Source organism: Quercus suber, unplaced genomic scaffold, assembly GCF_002906115.3.
Source record: "Quercus suber isolate HL8 unplaced genomic scaffold, Cork oak 2.0 scaffold_359, whole genome shotgun sequence".
NCBI lineage: Eukaryota > Viridiplantae > Streptophyta > Magnoliopsida > Fagales > Fagaceae > Quercus > Quercus suber.
In genome coordinates, this window is record NW_027069811.1 from 268,070 (window position 1) to 294,593 (window position 26,524).

The 26,524-nt window shown below is 37.1% G+C and overlaps 3 protein-coding genes across 3 annotated transcripts; 1 reads left to right on the forward strand and 2 right to left on the reverse strand.

The window, feature by feature from the left end:
* The first annotated feature begins 12,586 nt into the window (after positions 1-12,586).
* Positions 12,587-13,819, forward strand: LOC112006699 (uncharacterized). The gene is made up of 2 exons (XM_065760241.1): positions 12,587-13,091; positions 13,182-13,819. The coding sequence occupies exons 1-2, from the start codon at positions 12,587-12,589 to the stop codon at positions 13,817-13,819; spliced, it is 1,143 nt and encodes a 380-aa protein (XP_065616313.1).
* Positions 13,820-18,315: 4,496 nt separating this feature from the next.
* Positions 18,316-19,080, reverse strand: LOC136061866 (uncharacterized). Its single transcript, XM_065760242.1, has 2 exons — positions 18,535-19,080; positions 18,316-18,477 (listed from the first exon to the last, which is right to left on the reverse strand). The coding sequence occupies exons 1-2, from the start codon at positions 19,078-19,080 to the stop codon at positions 18,316-18,318; spliced, it is 708 nt and encodes a 235-aa protein (XP_065616314.1).
* An 84-nt stretch (positions 19,081-19,164) lies between these two features.
* On the reverse strand, positions 19,165-20,067 carry LOC136061867 (uncharacterized). The gene has a single exon (XM_065760243.1). It carries the CDS (start codon positions 20,065-20,067, stop codon positions 19,165-19,167), a length of 903 nt encoding a protein of 300 aa, XP_065616315.1.
* Positions 20,068-26,524: the final 6,457 nt, after the last annotated feature.

A 26,524-nucleotide genomic window follows, 5' to 3' on the forward strand; every position in this document is an offset into this window, starting at 1 on the left:
TACTCTCTTCTCGCAATCCTATTTATAGTACGGACAACGTCATTCTCACAAGTTTACAAGCATCTCACAAACTTTAATTTCACTTCTTTTTTTTCTTTTTTTCTTTTTTTCTTTTTTTGTGCTTTAAATTTAAAATGGACATATTTTAACTCTTCTCACAAACATAGTAGCAGTATCTTCACTATTTTGTTCCATAAAGCAAAAACTAATAACTGTCGCAGAACATTCTTAACTTGTTTACACAGCCTAGATAAAGCGACAGTCAATTATACAAAATTATCATTGTAGACAGCATAATAGCATATCAATCTATAGCATCAGGTTAAAACAAACTGTTCATGAATTTACGTAATATGTGGCCCCTCGTTGCTGTCCCACGCGTAAAACATCAACAACACATATCAAGATGATGCCCCTAATAGATGGAGTATGTGATCGGCTTAGAACAAATGGTTTTTAAGGTCTCAAAAGATTCATAAAGTTTTTGGTTCAAAATTTTTCATTCACATCTTGTGGCAATACTAAAGGACTTTACCAAAGATAAAAATAGGGTGCTCAAAGAATTCTGGATACCCTCGTTAGCAAAAATATTAGAGCAGCCCCATTTTCACCTTTTTTTTAATTAACAAAAAATGCTAAAATGCAAGTTGCACCCTCTAAGTTTAGTAAAAATTCATTTCAATTTTCTAACTTTACTTTCATTTAATTAAGTTCTCTAAATTTTAGGTTTATTCAATTTAGGCATTTTTTCCAATTTTGTTAAAAATTTCCCCTTTAAAAAAATATTATTTTCACATGAAAAAGAATATCTATAAAATTAATAAAAATATTTTATAAATTTTTTATGTAAGAAGTTTTTTAAAATATTTTTCATTAGTTAATTGAATACTTAACAACAATTTTTTAACAAAATTGGATAAAAGACCTAAATTGAATAATTTTAAAATTTAAAGAATTGAATTTCAATCAAATTTAGTGAGTGCACTTTGCAGTTTAGCCCCAAAAAAAAATGTTTGTGTGTGTTTTATTTGGCTTCATCACTTAAAGCTGCCACAATTAAATGAAATGGATGGTACATAAAAGGTCGGAATATTTACCAAATTGGTTATTTTCCCAAGCGTAACACAATAACACTTTACACTTCTTTTTTTCTTGAGAAAGTTTAACACATTACACTTGGACAAGAAGAATCAGTTGCCCCTATGGGGTTTGACTGCTGAACAAAGGAAGCTATGTTATGCGTCTAAGGAAGCTATGTTATGCGTCTAGTTGATCAGCCAGGAGAGATGTACAAAACTTAAAGCTAAGAGCACCATCATTAGGTGTGCCAAATATTTGGCATTTGGCACACCAAACACCAAAAGACTTTTCACATCATATGTTCTAAATGCTAAAGAATTTATCATAAATGAACAATACCATTCTAAATTTGGAACGGTATGGACACCTACGCTAAAAAAGAATATTAACTTTTTATTTTATTTCTCTCTCTCTCTCTCTCATACCTTCTACCTCTTATATCTATATCTCAGCCTCTCAAAAATGGGAAAAACATACAAATACATGAAGTTTTACAATTTCCTACTACTAAAAAATGAAAAGACAAAAGGCAACAGATGAGAGTTAATGTGAGAACTGCTAATGCTAATACAAAAGTAATAGAGTGAGAGAGAGAGAGAGTCTAAAATGATGATACATAAGAGAAAAATGAAGAAAGTGGAGGAGAGAGAGAGAGAGAGAGAATAACATATGAGAGCCGCTGAGTGTGCGAGCCAAGCTGCCGAAGAGAACTCATAGTCATAGTGTCTCTCTTAGTATCGATTTTTAGGAAAAATAAACTTAGAAATTATTTTTATATAATCAGTTGAATGATTTACTAATTTGAATGATTAAAGTTTTTATTTTTTGTTTTTGAATGAGCATTAAATTATGAGACCAATCACCATAGTATATATTTATCTAAAGAGCACCAAATTTACAAATTATTAGCTAGCAAAATTTATAAGCATTTAACAATTATTTTTTCATGTTTTCTATTTTACCAATAATTATATGACGGGTCTTTATCAAAATTTCTAAATTTACTCAAATAGTAGAACATAAAAATTTAATTTAAAAACAGGAATATTAGCAATAAATAAGTAATTTTCATATGCATTTTGCAAATGTATAAGTAAAAGAAAAATCAAGCGAAGGGTTTAATCCAAATAATTTTTTAGTTGTTCTTGTTGGGTCATTAGCAACAACCCACAAGTAGAGTATCAAAAACCATGAATATATAGAAAATTCCTATTCACTACTTGATAATTGTACCATAGATTTCACAAACGTCAAATTTCCTTTTTGTCTAATAAGCAAATAAATAAAAAATAAAAAAAGAAGAAGAGAAGTACATACCTAAATTACGTTGATAGGTAGAGTAGGTATAAGAAGTGACCTTGGGGAGGATTAATTTGACCACACCAAGGAAAGTCGAGAATATATAAAAGTTTCGTTAGTTATGAAATTTTAAATTGCAATGGAGTTAGATTTTTAATCAATTTTATAAGAGAATAATAATTATTGATTAATGGTGAAAAGAAAAGGTTGATAAGATGAATAGGTGATTATTAAAAAAGGAAAAAGCTGTAAAGTAGTTGCAGAACATTCTTAGCTTGTTTACAGTCTCACTGCTCGGTAGCTTCTTGTTTCAAAAAGCAGAATCAATTATACTCCCATTTTCATCTAGACCGTGAGTTCAAAATGAACAAATAGTGTGCATGAACTGTATATGTTGCAGAGCAACCAATCACTATCAAATAATTGCAGAACGGTCTTAGCTTAGTTTTCACAGTCTCATTGCGTCAGCTTCTTGCTTTTAAAAGCATAAGTCAGTTATACAAAATTATCATCATATAAAGTTAGGGCATATATAATTATCACATTTACACGTACAAACTTTCAATCTACAAAGAGCGAACGTGCATGCCACTAGGCCTTGTAACCTAGAGGCACCTAGTGTCCCTGTATACCTTGAGCTCGGGGGTTCGAGCCCCCGTATATTTACCTAGCAAAAAAAAAAAAAAAAAAAAAGCAAACGTGCATGAATGTATATTATGTGTAACACACACTAACAACTAATTTCAAGATGATGTCCCTTTCTAGGTAATCAAGTTTATGATTGGCTTTGATTTTATTTAGCTTCATTGCGTAAAGTTGTCTCAAGTAATTGAAATCAAGTTTCTAACGTGAATTTATGCTAAAACCTATCTCCTCTCCATTATTCTATTACGTTTGTAGTTAAAATGAGAATGTTAAAAAAATAAATGAAAAATACACAAAAAATAGGAATTAAAATGTAAAAATTCGCTTAAATATAAAGATAAATCTTATTCATAAAATTATTAGGAAGGGTCACTTAAGATAAGAGAGTATAGACATATTAAGAAAAAAAATTACTACTACAACAGTTAAAAAGAGTGACTTTATTCAAGTTGAGGAAACCAAAATAATATGTAAAGAAAAACGGATTAAAAAGTAATATCAATTAATTAGATTAACAAAAATGGGAGAAGCACATGCATAGCCAAGTTTGGTATGGCTAGCCATATTGCTCTCCATTAGCAAACCCGATGTACGAAGTCCAGTCCGTGAGAGAACTAAATGCAGTTGGGCCCAAATTTTCCAAACTAAGAGGAACCGAACACCTCTCTGGCTCTCTCAAGAAAATTCTCAAAATCTTGGGCCAAAATCTTTCTAATTAAAAAACCTGTCTTGTAACTGGATTGCTTCAAGGGCAGGCTGACCCAAGTACCAACCATGTTCTCTAAACGAATCTAAGCCCAAATATTCATAATTAGGATAAACAAGAATTTGGACCTCATCACGGTTGAGGCCCAAGTTCTTGTGAGCGAGCTTATGCACATCTTTTTAACTCCATCTAAACAAGGTGGTTTTGATTGTTCTTAGCAAACTTATAATTAAACCAAAGGTAGCCAGACTTACATTTCTAGACATTTATTAAGTTCGGAGGCATCACAACCTTACAAATTTAGATGTTTGGGGACATATCAAACCCAATTTGACTCTAATAGTAAAGATTTGAGAGTTTTTTAAAAAATAGGTTAAGGTAGGTTGTGGTTTAAATTTTTAAACTTGCCAAGATTTGGTTTTATGGGTTGGATAAAAATTCTATCCTTGGGAAGCTGAAATGGTGAGCCGAGTTCGTGTTAGTGAAGTCTGTGAGGAAGATTTGTTGGTTTGGCCATTCACGATAGATGGGAACTATAGTGTGAAGAGTGCGTATTGTCTCTTGGCTTCGAATGAGTGGAATGCCAATCCGAGTTCATCCACGATAACAGAGCCGAAGAAACTCTGGCAGATTCGGTCTCCAACTAAGATTCGTCATTTCATGAGGTGCGCAGCTAAGGACTCTCTTCCGACGAAGCAAAATCTCCGAGCTAGACATGTTCCCGTTGATGAGACCTGTGAGTTGTGTGGGGAGCAGAGGGAATCGCTAATGCATAGTTTATGGTTGTGACGTTGTGTGATCAGGCCCAATATGTTTGGAAATCCGATCCAAGTTTTGCTCCTCTGTATCAAAGACAGTATCGGTCTTTCATGGATTTGATAGCAGAGGTGTTGAACAGGTTTTCGACTTATCGGATTGCTTTGTTCTCCACCATTGCCTGGGCTTTATGGCAGAGACGGAACCGGCTTCGTGAGCGTCAACATACCTGGAGTCTTCCAAGAATTGGGGAGTCGAGCTAAGGAGCTGACTGGGGAATATTTTGAAGCAAATTCTCAGCCTTCTCAACGTGTACCTCGACCTGCTAGTGTGCGTTGGTGTCCTCCGCCTGAACAGCACTATAAGGGGAATTTTGATGCAGCTTTTTTTGACGCTTCGGGTTGTGCAGGGATTGGAGTGGTTTTTCGCGATCACACTGGTCAGGTTATTGCTGTATTAAGCCAAAAGATACCTTTGGTTCAGACAGTGGAGTTGGCTGAGGCCATAGCAACAAGGAGGGCGGTTGGGTTTGCTTTGGAGTTGAGTCTGTTCAGTGTTGAGCTTGAGGGGGACTGTTCAAAGGTGATTTCGGCTTTCAATGATTCGAAGAGCTGTAATACACTTTTTGGCCATGTGACTGATGAATGTAGGATAGTTAGTGCTTCTCTGAGGTTTTCAAGTCTCAGCATGTTAGATGGGAGGGAAATAGATTAGCTTATGCTTTAGTTAGAAGAGCAGTTATATTTACAGACATGAATATATTGTTAGAATTTCTACCTAGTGATTTGAAAGATGTATTCCAATTAGATTTAGCTTAATAAAATTTACTATCTTCTTTCACCAAAAAAAAAAAAAAAAAATTGAATCCAACGAGATTATGTATTTAAATAACTATTATTAATTTTGTATACACAAGAAATTAGGCTTTTATGATAAAAGTAAGTTTGTTTTTCTTTCTCTTTCAAAATATTGTTTAATTTTATGTAAAAGTCACTAATGCTAAAATTTAGATAAACAGTATTGTAGATGTTTAATTTTAGGTTGATTTGACCTTAGGGGTGTTCATCAGCTGGTGCAATTGGTTTTGCAAGAGGATTTTACGCCACGCTGCAGTTGTCAATCTTTTAAGTCGCAAATCTCTACCACGCCTTAAGAGTGATTTTCCACTTGACTTTAATATCACCCATTCAACTCTACTTATTGTTGGATAAATGGGTGGGTTTAAGTTTTTCAAATATAAATGGGCACTACAAAAAACTGGGTCTATAGCCGCGTTTTAAAAACGCGGTTATAGACACCAAAAACGCGGCTACAGGCTGTAGCCGCGTTTTGAAACGCGGCCTAAGTACCGCAGCTACAGGTCAAAGGCCGCGTTTTCCAAAAATGCGGCTACAGGTAGCACCTATAGCCGCGTTTCACGAAAACGCGGCTATAGGGCGACCTGTAGCCGCGTTTTTGGCTCTGGAACAGGAAAATTGCAGTACACGCCTATGGCCGCGTTTTTTAAAAAACGCGGCTACAGGTTGAACTTGAGCCCCCCCCCCTTTATTATCCGAATTACTTGAGAATGTTTTTTTCTTTTAAAAATAGGTAAGCTTCATTTGTTTATGGTTACCAACCCAATTCATAATCTACTAATACAAAGGTAATTGCTAATCACCAAACAATATCTAATAATTAAAGAGAGTCCATTTTAAGGTATACTTTTAAATTTGTAATATTTACTCTAAAAAGTACAAAATAATCCTTTCCAAATAAAAAGGATTGCAACAGTGTTTATAGTTTATACTCCCAATAATAAAGGTTTAGGGAAAGTATTGTCCATAAACTGATCACTAACTCTAGTTGAACAAAATAGGGAGAGGGAGAGGGATGGAAGTAACTCTAGTTGAACAAATAAAGGTTTATAGTTTATTTTTCTGTTTGTAAGAAAATCTCTTAAATTAACTTCCTGTTAGGCCCTTATTTCAATCCACTAAAGAAGGATTATGGAGCTTCTACTAATAAAGTATGTTATGTACGTGGTTGCAAGCCAAGATGGGTTTCCAACACACCTTATTTGAGGCTTCTCCAAAAAAACACACCTTATTTGTTATTAATTAATTCATTTAAGTCTCATAAATTCGTATATCTATGATTAGGATTAAGGGTCTACTATTTCAAATTTTGGATATGGACACTTGACACTCTTGAATTAAAAATACTGGATTATTGCTCCCTTTTAATATGTTTATTGATGCAATTACTATTGTAACCTACTTTAATATATGATAAAAGCAATTAGAAACCCAAGCAATTTTGCAATATTGGTGTATGCATGTTCTTTGGCCACATATTCACCAAAGTTCATAAAGTATCATTTTCCCAAAATTCGTTTGATAGAAATCATCCTTTGGATGGGATTGCCATTAATAAAGCTAAAATCACCTACTAATAAAAAAAAATCCATGGCCACAAATATGGCCCTAACCAATAATTACATTATTACGAAATTCCTCTAACTTTAGAAACATAAAGAAATTTCACACACACACACACACATATATATATATATATATATATTAATGGCCTAATTAAATACAATGACCGATTTTTGGACCAAGAAAACTTCTCGGTTATTATAAGTTGATATTCCTTAGTTAAAAGTTATGCTGAAAAGTTGTGACACTGCCATTTCTGCCAAGATGATGCAAGTAAACTATTGTTAGCAACTAACATTTGTAAAGTTCATTTTTAATAAGATTTGTATTCAATATTCAAGTAATTTATTACTGGCTCATGATGCTGAATTTTTTATTAATTGTTTCTTCTTTGTGTGCAGAATCCCTTTTTGCAAGATATTTGCTGAGTTTCTTTTGAGAATACTAGATGCAAGACGTGGTAATTTTTTCTGTTCTGAATTATTAATATGTTTGCCATTAATTTGATGTACTATTGAAGCTCTTTGCTATTGGGTGATTTTTAAAATCTTGAATTCGAAATGCCACTTCTCTATTCATCACAGTTGTGATCTATTAGTGAACACTAAATGGTGAAAATTACAATATGCCACACTGTATATTGCTATTGAATTTCTCAACATGTAAAGAAAGGTTCAATACCTCTCTTCTTCTTCATTTTTAAATATTTTGTTGTAAGTAGAGTTTTCATACCTCTCTTAGAATGTAAAAGTCAGCTTTTTGTATATTTTTTGTGATCTCCAAACATTTGTACGTATCTTTTGTGATGCTTTAGTGTTGTTGCTTGCTGCCTTTTTGTTGGGAACTTCCATATATCTTGCTTGATTTGTTGTTAGGAACTTGAATGTATATGGCAAGAACTTGAATGTATATGTATATGGCAGGAAGCAATTGTTTTATCTTGCTTGATTTGCAGTTGGGAACCTGGTCATGGAACTTGAATGTATATGGCAGGAACTTGTATATATATGGCAAGATGCTGTTGTTTTAGGGTGGGGGGATTTTCGACTTATCGGATTGCTTTGTTCTCCACCATTGCCTGGGCTTTATGGCAGAGACGGAACCGGCTTCGTGAGCGTCAACATACCTGGAGTCTTCCAAGAATTGGGGAGTCGAGCTAAGGAGCTGACTGGGGAATATTTTGAAGCAAATTCTCAGCCTTCTCAACGTGTACCTCGACCTGCTAGTGTGCGTTGGTGTCCTCCGCCTGAACAGCACTATAAGGGGAATTTTGATGCAGCTTTTTTTGACGCTTCGGGTTGTGCAGGGATTGGAGTGGTTTTTCGCGATCACACGGGTCAGGTTATTGCTGTATTAAGCCAAAAGATACCTTTGGTTCAGACAGTGGAGTTGGCTGAGGCCTTAGCAACAAGGAGGGCAGTTGGGTTTGCTTTGGAGTTGAGTCTGTTCAGTGTTGAGCTTGAGGGGGACTCTTCAAAGGTGATTTCGGCTTTCAATGATTCGAAGAGCTGTAATACACTTTTTGGCCATGTGACTGATGAATGTAGGAAAGTTAGTGCTTCTATGAGGTTTTGCAAGTTCCAACATGTTAGACAGTTGGGGAATAGATTAGCTCACGTCTTAGAAAAACAGTTTTATCTACAGTAGACATGGCAAAACGGGCGGGTCGGGTCGGGTTCGGGTCGGGTCAATCGGGTTACGGGTCAAACGGGTCACGGGTCAAAAACGGGTCACTTTAAAAGGGTCAAAATCGGGTTCGGGTCAATCGGGTTGCGGGTCGGGTCAGGTTGACCCGTATTTTTCACATGAATTTTTTTTAATTTAATTTTTATATAGAAAACAACATGTATCTGTCATTTGGAAAGTTATGCAACAAATTACTTAATGTAAAATGCATTATTTTGAATTCACCACTTATATCAAGAATGAACTCAATTAAACTTATTAATACTTATTCAACAATTTTAAAATTATACAAATCCTAACATTACTATCTAAAATAAAATAACACAAAGATAAGTAAAACAAATACACAAGTTTTATTTCTGCACAATATCAACATTCCAAATATAAAACAAAATTACAAATGACTTATTGGATAACTCATTTGACAAAGAATAAAAATATATAAGAAATTTACAATCTTGAAAATTAATTTTATAATCTATTATCAGTTGTGGTTGACACTCTATTTCAATTTGAGATATACTTTAAAATTTGATTGCTTACTTGTTCATACATGGTCTCTTTTATCATATTATTATTAAGCAACACACACTCTAGGATATATCATAATTTATTTTGAAAAGCTGTTTATTTTGGACATAAATTATTAAAAAATAGGTCTAAGTATTCATAATTTATGCTAATTTGATACTTTAGCTTCACTATTTTCACACTTGTGAATATTTCTTACATGTCTACAATTTTAAATCTATGTTTTTAACTCTACTGTAACCAGATTATCTTGGCATGTACTTTACTATTTGATATCTAAAAATATTCACTCATTACAGAATGTTTTATCATATTATTATTAAGCAACACACACTCTAGGATATATCATAATTTATTTTGAAAAGCTGTTTATTTTGGACATAAATTATTAAAAAATAGGTCTAAGTATTCATAATTTATGCTAATTTGATACTTTAGCTTCACTATTTTCACACTTGTGAATATTTCTTACATGTCTACAATTTTAAATCTATGTTTTTAACTCTACTGTAACCAGATTATCTTGGCATGTACTTTACTATTTGATATCTAAAAATATTCACTCATTACAGAATGTTTAACCATTAATCTTTCAATTAATTTGCATATAGTTATGTAAATGTATCAATTGTTTCCTTAAAGTTCACAATAAACAATTAAACCAATATTGTCTTAGTTTTACTATTTTTTTTACCAAAAAAAAAAAAGTTTTAAAAAAATGGTTCGGGTTCGGGTCGGGTCGCGGGTCGGGTCGGGTTGACCCGCAAAAAACACGGGTCGGGTCACGGGTCAACCCGTTTTTGCTTCGGGTCAAAAAAATCGGGTTCGGGTCGGGTGTTTTTCGGGTCGGGTCAGGTCGGGTCAGAAAATTCTGACCCGTTTTGCCATGTCTAATCTACAGATACAGATGAATGGGTAGAATTCCTACTTAGTGATTGGAACGATGTATTCCAATCAGATTTAGCTTAATAAAATTTACTTTCTTCTTTCTCCAAAAAAAAAAAAATTGAATCCAACGAGACTATGTATTTAAATAACTATTATTAATTTTATATACACAAGAAATTAGGCTTTCATGATAAAAGTAAGTTTGTTTTTTTTTCTGTAGGGACTCAACTTGGATTAGACCCAGAGTATGCATGGGTTTTCAGCCCAACAAGCGCAAACAATAAATTTTTAGAGCATGGATACAAGAACTAGTACTGTTCGACAGGAAATGTTATATTCGCTGATTAATAAGGGATATGTAAGGCTGATTGTATGAGAAAAATTCTCCTCAGCTAGGTTTTGGTGAGCCTCTCTTATGCATGGAATATCTGTTCTTCCTTTTTCCTTACTTTTTCCTTCCTTTTTTCTCTTTATGTCATCTGTTTCCATGTTATATACTACGTTCCTTCCTCCATTTCCATCGTACACGTGTAGTTCTTATTTTGGGAACTCCTTTCTGTCCCATCTAGCACCTATCGAAACCTTTGCTCAGTGGCCATAAAGCTGCTTAGTTACTGTTCATATATCACTTCCACATTAATGCGGCCAGAGGGTTAGCTGGAAAGCATTTAATGGGGAGGTGATAGCCTTGGAAGATATTTGCTACCTTCCTCGACTCCTCCTTAGGTTTATATTCAATTTCCAGTTCAGATACAACTTTGTGGAATCTCCTGAATAAAATGAAAGTTACATTCACCTCGGACTTTGGTGTCCTCGGACGTGCGTTATGTCGCTGTATACAATATCCACCCCTTTCTCCTATATTATCCCCTTAATAATAATTTTTTTACACTATCCTCGGATAACTAAGCGTCCTCGGATTGGGCCGTTGGGCCCGGAGCCCACTTCTGAGGATTCCTATATCTTTTTAAATAACAGGCCCCACAATAGCCCCTCAAAATCTCGCTTTTTGTCACCTCGGGAAAAAGGGAGATTTTGATATCCCGCCTTCATTTATTTCGTAGACTTCCCCTGCTTTCAGAATGTCCTTTTGCTTGCCCAAGGCATGCTCCTGACGTTTCGGCGTCAGGAGCACGCCATTATTAAATGATGACTGCTTTGTTGTCCCACACGTTCAACGACCTGATGCAAATCTAACGGTGGGGGATCCTTTGCATTTATGGGCGGGATTTTTCCCGCTCCCAATTTCTGTGCCGTTATAAAGTGCCTTTCAAATCAAATCTCTCTTCAGTTACAAATTACACCGTCTCAGCGCATATTCATTGAATCTGTCTCTCTCTCATTACTCCATGCTCTCATATACTAGGAGCCCGTCCGAGGAGCTTATTTTCCAAACCTGTAAGTTTCCTTAACCCTCCCCAGTTTTCCATCTTCTGCGTCAGTTTTTCTTTACTACTGTTAGAAAATGGGTAGATTTAAATATCTAGTTGATTCCGAGGAGCAAATAGAATCATTTAGGGCTAAGTATAGGATTCCCCCAACAGTGGGTATGAGATACGCTTCCCCACAAACTTGGTTACACGATAGAAAAACGGGGGAGTAGTCATCCCTATGATAGCTTTTATCGAGGGAGGGATGACTATCCCAATGGGTAGTCTGACGAGAAGTTACCTCAGGTTCTTCAGATTATCTCCCACACAGTGCGCCTCGAATATGTTCAGGGTGCTTGGGAGTATAGAGGCTCTAAATGCCTGGTACAATTTAGGTCTGACCCATCACGATGTGAACTGGGTATATAACCTTAATCACTTGAAGGATCAGGGATATTATCTTAAGTCTAGGTACCCTGCAGTAAGATTGATCCAGTGCCTCCCTACCTCAAACAAGGGTTTAAAAGACGATTTCCTTATTTTCTCCGGGGAGTGGCATGATGGTTTGCCTTGTCTGACGGAAGAGGGACAACCAGGTGGGGTTCCTAGGATGTACGCCCCTTATAAGTCAAATTAAATTTTTAATTGAAGCTATTTTTATTTCTGACAAAAATTTCCTCTCATGTTTTAATGATTTTGCAGACAAGCGCGCCACTAGACGTAATTTCAGACTGATCAATAGGGAGAGCTTAGACAGAATCCTACGATCCGAGGTGTATGTGAATCCCTCCGACAGCCAATTAAGAGCAGCACATTTAATACTCAAGTACGACCCCGTTTCAAAAGCCTTTCAGGTTCCCAAGTACGTGATAAAGGCAAAAGATCCTCGGCTCCACCGTATCAGTGTAGCCTTTAAGGGATTCATTGTTCTTGAGGGCACTCTCATTCCTGAAGGTGTACCCTTCACTGAACCATCACCTAAGGCAATTCCCTCTACAGGAGCTTCATCATCACGCTCCGTTCCCTAAAAAGTGAGAGAGGGAGAAGAAGAAAGAGAAAAAGAGGCAGAAGAAAGGGAAGAAGAATAAGAAGAAGAAGAAGAAGAAGAAGAAGAAACTCCGGAAGGACTTGTAGAGTTGTCTGATTCTGCCGACGAATTCGAAGTTTTTAACCAACCCCAATCTCCCGAGGTGACCTCTGAGAAAATGGGTATCCAAAGGAGAAGCCAGAGGAGCTTGAAAGACGTAATCGAGGGCCAGCCTGGCAGGGTGGTGGAAAAGCAAGTTCAGCCCAACCCCCCACCTCTCCCTCCTCTACATCCTCAGTCACCCCAACCGACTATGACTGAGCCCAGCGATCCAAAGAGGAGGAGAGAACCAAAGGGTAAAGAAGTGATGGACGCAGGGAGGACTCACACTACCCGTGAAGATGAGGACCAAAGAGCTGCTAAGCAGCAGAAAACAAGCCATGGGTCACAGCGAGGGGTGGATAAGACAACCACTCAGTCCTCGGAACCTGGGGCCTGGCTCCTAGCCCTTATGCTCGATGAGAAGCCTCTGAGGGAGGATGCTTCAATCAGGGACTTTAGTGACGGACTTGGGTGCCGAGTCGCCTCAGCATTAGAGGAAACACTTCTTCTTCCCGAGGACATGGCTGAGCTGAGAGCAATCAAGAGAAATGAGGTCTTTCAAAATACCAAAAGATATTTGGGCATGGTATGACGCTTTTACCATTATATTTTTATTGTCTTTTATCATACACATTTTTCTATTGTGTATTTTTAATTCCTTTTACTCTAAGCCGTTCAAGCCACCTTCAGGCTGGAGGAGATAGTTGAATTCTGCCACCAGCAAATAGATGAGGAGAGGAAGAAAAGGATGGTAGCTGTGTGCACACTCAATGCTTCTGAGCAAAACATTGTGCAGCTGAAGAAGAGGTTAACAGCCGAAGAAAGTGCCCGGAAGAGTGCTGACTTAGCTCTGGAGGGGTTCCAAAGACAGGCCGAGGACCAAAGGCAGCTTCTGCGTGACAACAATGCCCAGCTAGCAACCTCTAAGGAACAGGTGCTAGCTCTGCAGAAACAACTGGAGGAAGTCCAGAAGCTCAGAGATCAGGCTGAGAAAGCCAAAGCTGAGGCTGAAAAAGAAAGAGACGTCGCTGAGCAGCATGGTTACGATATGGGCGTCGTTGAGACAGAGGACATTTTCCAAGCTGAGGTGCCCGTTGTGTGTCGGGAGTACTATTCCTTGACCTGGCAAGAGGCTCTCAACCGAGCTAGGGTTGAATCCTCATCAGAGTTGAGGAAACCTGAAAATGTTTATCTCCCCCCAGCTATTCGAGCCTCCACTCCCTCTACTCCACAAGGGGAGGCATCCTCTACAGCTGCTAAGCCACCTAAGGAAGTTCAGACTCAGGCTCCTCCCTCGCTCAATCAGTAAGAGCAGCCACAAATGCCTGAAAAAGCAAAGGATCTGTCCTCGGCTAAAGAAGTAGAAGGGCCCAAAAACGGAGCGGCCTCTCAAACTTTTGAACAGGCCTTAGCCTCAACCACCCTGCCTGTTGGAGAAGCTCCTAAGGCGCAGGAAAAGGACGTTCCTCCTGAGGCAACTGGCAAGGCCCCTCCACCCAAGCTCCAAATAAAGTTAACCAAATAGTTACTTGTAGTCAAATTCCTTTTAGTGTCCTTTTCATCTCATTTTTCCTTTCTTTCTTTTTTTTCTTTTTTTTAAATCCTTTTAAGGATGTTCCTGGTTGCAATGTGTACTTCTTTTTGAAAACTTATAAGAGATATTGGGGTTTCGTTTATCACTTATATAATTTCATGTATGACTGCTCTTCATTACTTACATTTATTTATCTACTTTTCTTATGATCTCGGACTGTAAAAGGATGAAAGTTGACATTATAGGGAAGAATCATAACTTTATACACAATCATTGAGAACTCAAAACAGGCTATAATAGTGACCTCCACGGCCTTATAAAGGCTCCCTGTAGTATTCATTAAAAAATATACGTATCTAGGATAGCACTTTTACATTTCATCCAGAGAGGTATTGACCCCCTTGAAACGCTTTAAGTGATGCTCATAGCATCTACTTCGATATGTATCTCTAGTCACACGAACCCCTTTTAGAAGTCATAGATTCCAACTGAGTTTGATGTCTAAATAGTTTGTTATACCTTAACCCAAAAGTAATACTGAGGACCTAATATAGCTTAGTTTCGGTTTAACACTTCTATTCATAGTGTACTAATTTTCACTAAGTTGTGGTCCGAGGACCTGACATGACTTAGCTTCTGTTTAATACTTCCATTCATAGTGTACTAATTTTCACTAAGTTGTGGTCCGAGGACCTGACATGACTTAGCTTCTGTTTAATACTTCCATTCATAGTGTACTAATTTCCACTAAGTTGTGGTCCGAGGACCTAACATGACTTAGCTTCTGTTTAATACTTCCATTCATTTCAGAAGCACATATTGCAGGAGCAAGATAAATTATAAAGGAAAGTAAAGCACAACTTGTTAATAATAATACTTTTTCAGGTTGCTTACATTCCAGGGATGGAGTATAGTTTTTTCATCTAAATCTTCTAAATAGTAAGCCCATATCCCTGCTACAGATGTAATACGATATGGCCCTTCCCAATTGGGCCCCAACTTTCCCCAGGCTGGGTTCTTGGTATTTCCCAAGACCTTCCTCAACACCAAGTCTCCTGGAGCTAATGGCCTTAGTCTGACATTTGCATCATAGCCCTGCTTCAGCTTGTGCTGGTAGTACGCTAATTGAACCATAGCTTTCTCTCGTCGCTCATCTATCAAGTCTAGACTTTTCCTCAACAGCTCATCATTTCCATATGGGGTGAAATTACTAGTTCTCAGTGTTGGAAAGCCCGTTTCAATAGGGATCACGGCCTCAGCTCCATACGTCATTGAGAATGGGGTCTCCCCTGTTGATCGTCAGGGCGTTGTTCTATATGCCCAGAGAACATGCGGAAGTTCTTCCACCCATCTTCCCTTTGCATCATCCAGCCTTTTCTTAAGTCCACCCACTATGACTTTGTTGACAGCCTCGGCATGTCCATTTCCCTGTGGATAGGCTGGGGTGGAATACCTATTTTTTATCCCCAAGTCGGAACAATACCTTCTAAAAGCCTTGCTGTCAAATTGTAGACCGTTGTCCGAGATGAGAGTTTGAGGAACCCCAAATCGAGTAATGATATTCCTTAATAGGAATCTTTTGACGTCAACATCCCTGATGTTAGCCAGAGGCTCAGCTTCAACCCACTTCGTGAAATAATCAGTGCCAACTAGCAGGTACTTCTTATTTCCTACTGCTCTAGGGAAAGGGCCAACGATATCCAAGCCCCACTAAGCGAAAGGCCAAGGACTAGAAAGAGGATTGAGAACTCCTCCAAGCTGATGAATATTTGGCGCGAACCTTTGGCATTGATCACATTTCCTTACATACTCCTGCGCTTCTTTTTGCATGCCTAGCCATCAGTACCCTTGGGTAATCGCCCTGTGAGACAAAGACCTTCCTCCAGTGTGACTACCACAAATTCCTTCATGTAGCTCTTCTAGAAGATCTTCCGACGCTTCAAGGCGTACACAGAACAGATAAGGCCTAGAGTAAGAGCGTTTGTACAACTTCTTATCCTCAGATAGCCAAAAACGGGGAGCCTTCCTTCGTATCTTTTCTGCCTCTGACTTGTCCTCGGGCAGTATATCCTTCTCAAGGAATAGTATTATAGGATCCATTCAACTACGTGCTGAACTGATTTGGTTGACCTGTAGCGTTTCCGTTGTTCCTCGGGTAGGTGTGCCCAAGTCCTCGACCATGATCATCTGAGGTAAGTTTTGAGCCGAGGAGGTGGCAAGAGTAGCTAAAGAGTCTGCATGGGCATTTCCACTCCTAGGGACATGGGTTATTTTAAAGAATTCAAAATTGGCTTGTATACGCCTAACCTGGCTCAAGTATTCCTGTATTCTTATATCTCGAGCCTCCAGTTCCCCTCTGACCTGGCCCACAACAAGCCCCGAGTCCGAGAAGATTTCCACAGTTTTTCCGCCCAGCTTATTGACCATTGCCATCCCTATTAGTAAGGCTTCATATTTCGCCTCGTTATTAGTAGCTGAGAATCCCAGCCTTAGAAACTTCTCAATGATGACTTCCTTAGGAGATATCAGTACAAGTCCCACTCCAGACCCCCGCTGATTTGCTGCCCCATCCACATACACCGTCCAGGATGAAATAGGTTGCGCGGAGATGAGGCCAACCGATTTTTCATCCATGCCACCTAGGCTTGTCTCTATTTCTTCAGGACCTTCAGCAAACTCGCCACTAGATTGGCGAGCACTTGACCCTTCACGGAAGTACGGGGCATATACTTGACATCAAAAGCCCCTAAAATTGTGCCCCACTTGGCAACCCTACCAGTATAGTCTGCACTTCGAAGTACTACTTTGATCGGATATTGAGTCAGGACAACCACTGTATACGCCTGAAAATAATGGGGAAGTTTTCTGATAGCGTGCACCACTGCTAAAATGGCCTTTTCCAATGGCAGGTAGCGTATTTCGGCCTCGTGAAGAGACTTATTCACGTAGTAGACTGGCCGCTGTACTCCATTGTCCACTCGTATCAGAACAAAACTAATCGCATAAGTGGTGATCGCTAGGTAGGAAAAAAGAACCTCGTCTACCTCGGGGCTAGACATGATGGGTGGCCGAGATAGATACTCCTTCAGCTGCTGAAATGCTAAGGCACACTCCTTAGTCCATTCGTATCCTTTCCACTTGTGGAGCAGTAAGAAAAAAGGCCTGCACCTATCCGCCGACCTAGATATGAATCTATTCAATGCGACGGTCATCCCGGTCAGCCTCTGGACCTCCTTGGGATTCCGAGGTGGTTGCAAGTTAGTTATGGCTCTAATTTGATCAGGGTTAACCTCAATTCCCCTATGGGTCACCATGTAACCCAGGAACTTACTTGAACTTACTCCAAATGAGCATTTGGATGCGTTCAGCCGCAATTTATGCCTTCTTAAAATCTCAAAAGTGTGGTTAAGGTCCGTCACGTGCTCGGCCACTACCTTACTCTTTACGACCATATCATCAATATAAATCTCAATGTTTCTGCCCAACTGCTGCTCAAACATTTTCGTCATCATTCTCTGGTAGGTAGACCCCACGTTCTTCAGACCAAAGGGCATTACCTTGTAGTGATAATTTCCAGTGGGAGTGAGAAAAGCGGTCTTCTCCTGGTCGCCCAATGCCAGTGGGATTTGATGGTAGCCTTGAAAGGTGTCTAGGAAACTCATCCGATAATGGCCCACTGTTGCATCCACCAACTGATCTATACAGGGCATAGGAAAAGGGTCCTTTGGGCACGCTCTGTTGAGGTCCGTAAAATCAACACACACACGCCATTTTCCATTTTTCTTTTTCACTACGACTGTATTGGCCAACCACTGAGGGTAAAATACCTCCTTGATAGCCCCAGCCTGCTTTAACTTGGTCACCTCGTCTTTAATAGCCTCGACGTGTACCCTGGACGGACGCCGAGATGGTTGTTTCTTTGAAATACACGAGGGATTGACGTTCAGATGATGACAAATGAACTCCGGATCCACTCCTGGGGCTTCATAGGCACTCCATGCAAACACATCAACGTTTCTCCTAAGAACCTCAACCAACTGCTCTTTCTCTGACAAAGGCAACTGAGCCCCGACCTGAAAGTACTTCTTTGGATCATCACCAACGCTCACCCTTTCCAAATCTTCACACCTCATTTCCTCTGTGGAAGCGCCGAACTGGGCTCCCTGAATCCTTGATTGCTATAAATCATCCTCGGCTGCAGCCGAAGTAATTGTCTCTGGCCGATGTTGAATGGCCATTATCATGCACTGCCTAGCCATGGTCTGATTTCCCTAAATTTCTGAAACCTCGCCTCCCGAGGGATACTTCACTTTCTGATGAAGAGTGGAAGAAACAGCCCCCAAAGCATGCAACCAAGGTCTGCCCAAAATAGCCGTATACAGAGAAAAAGCATCCACCACAATAAAATCCACCTCCACCATATCTGAACCAGTCTGCACAGGTAATCTAACCATCCCCAACAGAGTGACCTATTTGCCCTCGAAGCCCACCAGCGGGGAACTATATGTTGTCAGATCTTCAGGTTTCAAATTCAGCCCCCTGAATAAATCAGGGTACATCACCTCAGCGGCACTTCCATCATCAACCATCACTCTTCTCACGTCATACCCTCCGATCCTAATCGTAACCACCAAAGCATCATCATGCGGTTGTATGGTTCCTCTCTTATCCTTTTCTGAGAAGCCTAACACCAACGAGGTGCCCGGTCTGGCTCTCTTTGGCCTCGAACTGGAGCCCTCCTCTGAGCACTGAGACACAGACATTACCCTGAAAGGGCAAGACCCAGTTCTCCCCGGGGCAGCAAATATAACGTTTATCGTGCCCAAAGGAGGTCCCCTTGAAGCATCCCCCTGAAACGCAAAGCCTACGTGGCCTCCTCGGCCACCGGAGTGATGCAGAAGTTGGGTCAACTTCCCCTCTTGCACCAACTGTTCTAAGTGGTCCCACATATTTTTACAATCTTCGGTGATATGTCCATGGTCTTGATGGTACTGGCAATAAAGGTTCCGATTACGCTTCGCAGGATCCCCCGCCATCCTATTGGGCCACCTAAAGAACGGCTCGTCCTTTATCTTCTCCAGAACTCGCTGCACTAGTTCTCGGAACACGGCACTAACCACCTAGGAGTTGGCAGGTCCTGACTGCCCCCCAAAGTCCCTCCGAGGTCGGTTGTTATTATACCGGTCCGGCCTGAAATCCCTCCTCTCCTGAGTTACTTCCTTAGACTTTCCTCTGCCCTGCATCTGATCCTCCTCTACTCTTCTATATTTGTCTATCCGATCCATAAGCTGACGCACACTAGTAACAGGCTTGCCAGTCAGAGACTTCCTCAGACCGTGCTCGGTTGGAAGACCTTCCTTAAAAGTGTTCATAGCCACGTCATCATGAGCTCCATCTACCTCGTTGAATATTTCCCAATATCTGTCCAAGTAGGCTTTCAGGGTTTCCCCCTCCCGCATAGACATGGATAGTAGCGATCCCAAGGGTTGAACAACCTTCATACATGTAATAAAACGGGCACCAAAGGCCTGGGTGAGCTTCTCAAAAGAGTCAATAGTATTAGTTCTCAGGCCATTAAACCATCTCATTGCCACTGGGCCTAGGCTAGACGGGAAAACCTTGCACATTAAGGCCTCATCCCTGGCATGAATAGTCATTATCTGGCTGTAGTAGCTAACATGTTCTACTGGGTCTGTTCGACCATTATAAATGGTGAACACAGGCTGGTGGAATCGCCGAGGAAGATTAGCGTCCTCAATATGTCGCGTGAAGGGCGACTTAGAGACCTGACTCAAAGCTTTGTTTAAGGCGTCATTCCTCTGACCCTGGCGAGTCGGACTCTTATTCCTTCGCCCATGGTGGTACTCCTCCTCACACGAAAAAGATTCGCTGGGTGGAGTTCTCGACCTTCGCCTATAACTGGTGTCATCCGACTCCTCAGAGGAGTGCCCAGAGTTATGAGCCTTACGCCTTTGTCGCTCATGTCGCAATTCCCTCTTCAACTTGTTAATCTCACGCTGCATATTTCCTTCGCTCTTTACAGGGGAAACATGGCCTTTCCCCCAGAACGGCTTCTATCTGTATGGGTTATTCGTGTACTTCCTTCATGATCCCCCCTGTGTTCGTGGGCTACCAATGGATTACTGTGCTGCGAGCCCCTAGACTCTGCCTGGTGCTGATTAGCATCCACCTGTTGCGGGCTCGTCAATGGTTGCTGCGGTACTCCCTCTTTCATCGCGAGTATCACGCTTGCCTTTCCTTCTCAACAGATCAAGTTCTTCCCACAGACGGCGCCAATTGTAGGGACTCAACTTGGATTAGACCCAGAGTATGCATGGGTTTTCAGCGCAACAAGCCCAAACAATAAATTTTTAGAGCATAGGTACAAAAACTAGTACTGTTCGACAGGAAAGGTTATATTCGCTGATTAATAAGGGATATGTAAGGCTAATTGTATGAGAAAAATTCTCCTCGGCTAGGTTTTGGTGAGCCTCTCTTATGCATGGAATATCTGTTCTTCCTTTTTCCTTACTTTTTCCTTCCTTTTTTCTCTTTATGTCATCCGTTTCCATGTTATATACTACGTTCCTTCCTCCATTTTCATCGTACACGTGTAGTTCTTATTTTGGGAACTCCTTTCTGTCCCATCTAGCACCTACCGGAACCTTTGCTCAGTGGCCATAAAGCTGCTTAGTTACTGTTCAGGTATCACTTCCACATTTATGCGGTCAGAAGGTTAGCTGGAAAGCATTTAATAGGGAGGTGATAGCCTTGGAAGATATTTGCTACTTTCCCCGACTCCTCCTTAGGTTTATATTCAATTTCCAGTTCAGATACAACTTTGTGAAATCTCCTGAATAAAATGAAAGTTACATTCACCTCGGACTTTGGTGTCCTCGGACGTGCGTTATGCCGCTGTATACAATATCCACCCCTTTCTCCTATATTATCCCCTTAATAATAATTTTTTTACACTATCTTCGGATAACTAAGCGTCCTCGGATTGGGCCGTTGGGCCCTGAGCCCACTTCTGAAGATTCCTATATCTTTTTAAATAACAGGCCCCACACTTTCTCTTTCAAAATATTGTTTAATTTTATGTAAAAGTCACTAATGCTAAAATTTAGATAAACAGTATTGTAGATGTTTAATTTTAGGTTGATTTGACCAGGTGTTCATCAGCTCGTGCAATTGGTTTTGCGAGAGGATTTTAGGCCACGCTGCGGTTGTCAATCTTTTAAGTCGCAAATCTCTACCACGCCTAAAGAGTGATTTTCCACCTGACTTTAATATCACCCATTCAACTCTACTTATGGTTGGATAAATGGGTGGGTTTAAGTTTTTCAAATATAAATGGGATTTGTTTGAGATGGATTTTCTTTAATTTAGTACGAGTAAAAATTAGATGGTTTGTGTTATATGTCCCAAAACCAGATCTGTTGTCACCTTTAATTTATGTCATGAGTATAGCTCAAGTTTAGGGTTAAATTTATCACCCTCTGCAAAATATTGGCTCAATTTATTACTTTTTAAATCATAAGGTTTAATTTGTAACACCTCAAAACAATACGGTTTTAAATATAATTTTATAAAAAAAATAAAATACTACTTAAGTATTTCCATTCCTACCAAGAAAAATGAGTTTAACAAATACTAACAAAAATATAATAAATGTTTGACTTGGAAAAACCAACATTGACCTTTCCATTAGCTACCAAAATTGACATTTTCATTATCATGATTAGCACGGATCATCTTGTATTTGTTTTGTTCTTTTTAACATCTTAAAACTTCAAGGGACAGGACATAGAGTTTGAGAATTTATTTGGTTTTCCTTTTTTCCTTACGCGTTGCATTTTACTTTTTCAAATAGATAGAATTTGACTTGTAATTTCTTTAGTTTGAAGAAAATTTCATTCAACACTTTATGGGGTGGTTTGTAATACTATTCACGAGTTTGAATAAATAATAAATTATGTGATTTAATACATGTAGATAGTCTTATAAACCATCACATATTAGGTTGATGGGAATTCCTCCAACTTAGTTTGAAGAAAAAAATTTGTCCTTTTTTCAAGGGTAGGGGGTTGAGTGTATTCAACTACTTTCTTTTTCTTTTTCTTTTCTCCCTTTAAGAGATCAAAATGCAACATTTTGTATAACTCCTAAGTTAATAAGGGATTACAATGGTTAAAGTTAAGTGAATTTTCAAATCCAATTGGACCCTAATGTGAATATGTTTGAATTTAAGTGAATATGAATATGTTTGAATATGTTTAAAGTTAAGTGAATATGTTTGAATTTACGAATTATTTTAAGTCTATGAAACATCTTTAGTTTATTTTTTGAAACCTATAGTATATTATAACTTTTGACATATGTGAAATATTTTGATCTCATAAACTTATATTATTTTGTCGAACTATATATCTGTTTCAACTCATTGGTATTTGGTTACTTATTGAGTTGTCAACTCATCCCATTTTCCCTCCAGTTTTAGATTGTGAAGAATAGCAAGTTTTAAAAGTTTTACTATTGTGTTGTGAGCAAAAAAGAAGTTTAGTGATTTTGGGATTAGATGGTCTTGTAATAATCTTATATTTATTGGCCAATTGACATTATGTACATGAGGTTTGGATTTTGTTCCTTTTGAATTATTGGAAATCTATTCATAAAGAAATTGTTGAGGTATTTTGGATTTATTTGATGTAATTTTTAAGGATAAATTTTCGTTGCTAAGAAGACCTTACACACTTGTAGGGTGATTACTTTATAAGCGTATGACCATTGTAAACGTATGACCGTTGTCACGTGTCTATTTTTATTATTTGGGTAACTTGGGTTCAGGGCTTGACAATTTAATAATTAGTAGAGGGAGATTTAAATCCTGAACACCTACAGTTATTGGAGAAATTAGAAAATGGTAATTAGTTGATCTACAAGGTCTTTGACACAAAAACAAGATGATTTTTGGATGGAATTCTTCAAGTTTTAATAAGATTTTGGTATGTAAAATATTTGTCAAACTTAACAGTTGCCATTCTTTTTTTCTTTTTCTTTTTTTCTTTTTTGAGGGAAAGCCATTCTTTATTTACGTCATGAATATACGTCAAGCTTAAATTTTGTAGCGCCTGCACAATTAAGGGGTTGTTTGATACATGATTTTAAGCAACACTTTTTAGTTTTTAAATAATATTACACGTATTTTCATACACTTTTTTATCTACATATATTTTCAAAAAATACAAACAACGTTATTAGAACAACATTACCAAATGACCCCTAAAAGTTTTCAAATTTAATTTTCTAAAACAGAAAATACAATGTAAATGTTTTCACTCCTACCAAAATGAATGAATTTAACAAATAAACAAGAGCACACTGTATAATGTTTGACTTGGAGAAACCAACATTGACCTATCCAATCTAGATTAAGCTGGGGACCATTTTGTCTGGCAACAAAATCTTGACATGTTCCATTATCTAGATTTGCACGGGCCATTTTTTTCTCTTTCTTTTAATATCTTAGAACTTTCAAAGGACAAGACATTAGCATTTGAAAAATTGATTGGTCTTTGTTTTTCCCATAAGATTTGCATTTACTTTTCTACAGATAGATAAAGGTACAAGTTTCCTCTTTGACTTATCTTCTTGCAAAAAATAATGACGTACAAGAATGGAAGAATTTAGTGACAGAGAATTCTAAGAACGTGTTTTTTTTTTTTTTTTTTTCTTTTTTTTTTTATGAATTAAGAATTAATTCTAAAAACGTGTTATGAATAAGAAAGACACTGCGGGCTTTTTATTTTTCTTCTAATTATGATTTTTTGGACGACGGATAATGGTGACAAACAAAGAGCATGCACAACAGAAAGCAGAAATATTTATGCAATAATGGATCTACACCCAGCTCTAGGATTTTTTTTTTTTTTTTTTTCTTCTATGGGGTTAATAAGAAGATGAATCTTGAGTATGAGATAAATTTTGTGGTCTACGTGATTTTATTACAAACTTGTCCATAGTACTAAAAAGAAAATAATTAAAAGATAAACTATAAGTTCTTTTGGTATATTGTTTCTTCATATAATTAACATACTAATTATGATTGCTAAGATTAAATATTAGAAATAATATATTGTTTCTAAATACAATATCACTGCACACCCTTGACGTAATGGTCACTTCATAAATACAAGTTCTTATGGAGGGCAAAAGCAAGGTTTCAAGTCTTTAGGAGGGAGTTTCATACACATATATACTTAAATTAAGTTAGAATGAGATTTCTATCTCATATAAAAAAAAAAAATACAATAAACATATTAATTATTGCTATTAACTAAACTTTAATTATTATTGCTTAAAATATTTTTATCAATTATTTTATATCATTAATCTGTACAATTCTTTTATTTAACAACTAGTCGTGAACCCGCACATTGCACGTGATAATTAATTTATGATGGTTTTATTAAATTTTTTATTTACAATTTAAACTAATTTAATAAAGAGTAATTTCTTTCATAATCATATTTTTATTTATTATAGGAAAAATCATAAATCATAAATATAAATTTTGTCGTACCAAAATAAAAACAATACAATTTTTCTCAGAAATTCAAAAAGCAAGTTAATGAAAATATTCATTTTTAATAAAATTTATTTATAACATTTTGTGAATCATTAAAAATAATATAAAATTTGGAAAATTTTCTTTTAGATTTAAACAAACTTTCTCAAACCTTCTTTTTTTCCTACAATCCAAAATACCAGAAAACATAAATAAAAAAAGTAATAAAACTTAGCAATCATTAATTGGACCAATTAGGAAAACAATTTGTTGTTGACAATCTATTAAGTTCTTTTTTGGCAGAAATTGTAATTTCTCCACCCAAAACATATTATCAAACAAAAAATTATTAGCAAAATCTAAGAATTAAGTGTCTATATATGCATTGTTATAAAATAATAATAATTAAAATAAAATTGCAAAAGCTAAAATTTTTCACCCATCTAATTATTTTTGTTTGGCTAACTTTTTCTTTTCTCTAAATAAATGGCATTATAGAGTACTTTACCCACCACAAAGGATATAAAAATAAACAAAAATTAGTAAAGTCTCATAGTTTAACATCTAAATTGAGCACTATAAAAAATCATGCTATGTAATAGAATAAATACCAAATTACCCAAATCACGCTATTTAATAGAATAATATTATATTTTTATATGCTATATTTAATTTTTTATAATGCAACAAGATAAAATTTAACAATAAAATAAAATTAAAAAAAAAAAACTACAACAACAATAATTTAAAAAAAAAAAAACTAAATCACATTAACCCAAAGTAGAGTTTTAAATAATATAAAAAATTATCAACTTAAAGCAGAGATGCAAGAAAAATAAAAAACCACCAAAAATTTAGAGAGAGAGAGAGAGAGAGAGAGAGAGAAACAACTTTTTTTATTGTGAGGGAAAACTATATATAGAATGGAAGAGATAGTGACAAATTAATAGTAAGAGGATGTAAATAAGAAGAGACAAAAATGGAGGAAGATGAAGGGAAATATGAAGAATGATATTAATGTAAAGGGTAGTAAGGAGATGAAAAGGTAAAGGAGGTAGAAATGTTGGAGAAGTAGTGGGGAGATGAATAGGTAAAGGAGGGAGAAAGGTAGGAGAAGTGTAAATTATAAATAAAAAAATATGTTAAAAACAATTATAGGAAATAGAAAGAAAAAGATAATGATGTGGACACTAATGTGTTAATTTGAGCGTAATAACAATATAATGCTACGTTTAGCTTTTAATATATATATATATATATATATATATTTAACTCAACTTTGACAACTAATTGTCTTTATAATTCTATTTGAGAAAATTTTTATTGTGTTAACATTTTTTTTTCTTTCTCAAATCCCAATCACTCCCTTGTCACACCCCCTTGTCTAATTTTTTTTTTTTTAAGAATCACCCATTGTCTAATCGTTTAACTGTTTTAGTATTAGCATTTACTAACTACCGATTAACTGATTGGCCCATACTCTAATCCCCACTTAACAAGTAAAAAATAAAATTCACATTAAATTCAACCACACCACTCGCAAATTAGATTAAAAGTATAAATTAATTGTCATTTTATTTAACAATTCAACTCAACTTTGACAATTATTGGTCTTTGTAATTCTATGAAGAAAATTTTTGTTGCATTAACATTTGTTTTTGTCTTCACTCAATCACTCCCCTATCCCACGCCCATTGTCTTTTTTCTTTTTCTTTTTTAAATCATTCCTTATCTAATTATTTAATTTTCTTTTAGTGTTAACATTTATTAACTGTTGATTAACTAACTAGCCCATGCCTTAATCCTCACTCAACATATAACAAATTAAAAAACACATTCAAATTCAACCTCTCCACTCATGGATTTGATCAAAAATAAAATGAATTGAACTTTATTTAACAATTCAAATCAAC

Excerpts from the sequence above, each read along its gene's own strand:
- LOC136061867 (XM_065760243.1), bottom strand. The coding sequence starts at position 20,067 with ATGCAGCGTGAGATTAACAAGTTGAAGAGGGAATTGCGACATGAGCGA.
- LOC112006699 (XM_065760241.1), top strand. The coding sequence starts at position 12,587 with ATGGGTATCCAAAGGAGAAGCCAGAGGAGCTTGAAAGACGTAATCGAG. Across the intron at positions 13,092-13,181 it reads AAATACCAAAAGATATTTGG|CCGTTCAAGCCACCTTCAGG; the intron begins GCATGGTATGAC and ends TTTTACTCTAAG.
- LOC136061866 (XM_065760242.1), bottom strand. The coding sequence starts at position 19,080 with ATGGCGGGGGATCCTGCGAAGCGTAATCGGAACCTTTATTGCCAGTAC. Across the intron at positions 18,478-18,534 it reads CAACATATAGTTCCCCGCTG|ACTGGTTCAGATATGGTGGA; the intron begins GTGGGCTTCGAG and ends TTACCTGTGCAG.